Source organism: Buceros rhinoceros, unplaced genomic scaffold (genome assembly GCF_000710305.1).
Source record: "Buceros rhinoceros silvestris isolate BGI_N320 unplaced genomic scaffold, ASM71030v1 scaffold18068, whole genome shotgun sequence".
Lineage (NCBI taxonomy): Eukaryota > Metazoa > Chordata > Aves > Bucerotiformes > Bucerotidae > Buceros > Buceros rhinoceros.
Window position 1 is genome coordinate 20,835 of NW_010426509.1, and position 1,775 is coordinate 22,609.

General features: G+C 43.8%; 1 protein-coding gene across 1 annotated transcript; it reads right to left on the minus strand.

The window, feature by feature from the left end:
• Positions 1 to 975: 975 nt before the first annotated feature.
• Positions 976 to 1,766, minus strand: LOC104498187 (tubulin alpha chain-like; the record flags this gene model as incomplete). The annotated part of the gene is given in 4 exon segments (XM_010141540.1): positions 976 to 1,272; positions 1,507 to 1,536; positions 1,538 to 1,708; positions 1,710 to 1,766. Coding segments are annotated over 4 exon segments (555 nt in total), but the record flags the coding sequence as incomplete, so codon positions are not given.
• Positions 1,767 to 1,775: the final 9 nt, after the last annotated feature.

The following is a 1,775-nucleotide window of genomic DNA, read 5'->3' on the forward strand; positions in this document are numbered from 1 at the left end:
AAAGAAAAAAAAAAAAAAAGAACTTACAGATCCAGACTAACTCCTAGGTGAATCCACTTTGAGTTGTGATTGTAGACAAGGTGCTTCCCCACCCAGAATATCCATTAATGAGAAAATGTTTTGTTCTCTAAAGACCAGGGAAAGTCACAGACTCCTCACGAGCTGTGGGTCAGCAGCTTCCACCTGGGCTGAATGTCCTGTGATTTAACTGTGTCCAGGTGTCTATAAAGCTGTGTTAATTTTAACACACTGTTAGAGGACATGAGGATTTTTTTTAACTAGGCTGGTGTAGGAATGTAAAAACAACAGTGCTCTTCTAAAGCAGGTAATAGATCTACTCTTTTATTTTGCTTTTATCTGAACCAAATGCAGGCAGGTGTGCTGGCTGGAAAAATTTACTTTTTCCTTTGCATAATGCCACCGTCCCCACCTCTTTCTTTTAAAGTAGCAAGTTTTATGTTGTCAGGAAGTAATCTGGTAGTTCTGTTCAAAAGTGTAATGGCATCTGCCATAACTAGTCAGGTAAGTTACTTGAGTACAGTCTTACCCAGTTAACTGACTCTGGAGATTTTAACCTCAGCCTTCTGTGAAGCCGCTGTACTGGGAAGTGGCTTTAGGGAAGATCAGGTTCCTTGGTACAGGCTTGGAAGAGTAACAGTGCTATTAGTGCTATAACAACCCAAAGTAGCAGCAGTTTCCTGCTTGTGAGAAACCAAGAATCAGAGAGAGCATGTCTCAGAATGTGTTGGGATCACAGGAAAGTGCACACGGTGTCCTGCTTTCTTCTATAATTTGCACATGACTAGATGTTCCCAAACTCTGCAATCCCAAACAGTCCTTACTTCGTGAGCATGAACATAAAGAGTAAAGAAAAAAAAAAAGGTAGAGCCTTTAAAACAGCTTGAAAACAATCAAACAAGTGAACAGGTTCCTGCGATACTGCTTTTAAAATACATTTTTCCAGACTTCACTTATCTAATATTCATTTTCTTCTTCCTCTTCTGCTTCTACTGAATCTATGCCAACTTCTTCATAATCTTTCTCAAGGGCAGCCAGATCTTCCCGGGCTTCAGAAAATTCTCCCTCCTCCATTCCCTCCCCGACATACCAGTGCACAAAGGCATGCTTAGCATACATGAGATCAAACTTGTGGTCGAGGCGCGCCCAGGCTTCAGCAATAGCAGTTGTATTACTCAGCATACACACAGCCCGCTCCACCTTCGCCAGGTCACCGCCTGGCACCACTGTTGGAGGCTGGTAGTTAATGCCCACCTGCAAGAAAACAAACAAAAACTCTCCTCACGAGCGCTAAGGCTTAAAGACTCTATTTCTATTAACAACTCAAAATCAACACAGTTGCAAACCAATCAAACAGCTCACGGTTATTTCGCACTTCATCCAAGCATTTCACAGGGACATCACACCGCTGTGCAATGCCTGTTTCTCTGAACACCACACAATTCCTGGTAACTCAGACATCAGGCACTTAAAAACCTATCCAAGTACCTTGAATCCAGTTGGGCACCGGTCCACGAACTAATGGTGTGTGTTTAGTCTCGATAGTAGCAATAGCTGGGTTGACGTCCTTGGGAACCACGTCACCCCGGTACAACATACAGCAGGCCATGTATTTGCCGTGGCGAGGGTCGCATTTCACCATCTGGTTGGCCGGTTCAAAACACGCGCTGCTGATTTCAGCCACGGATAACTAACTGCTCGTGATACGCTTTTTCCGCAGAGATGATAGGGGCATATGTCACCGGGGGAAATGGATT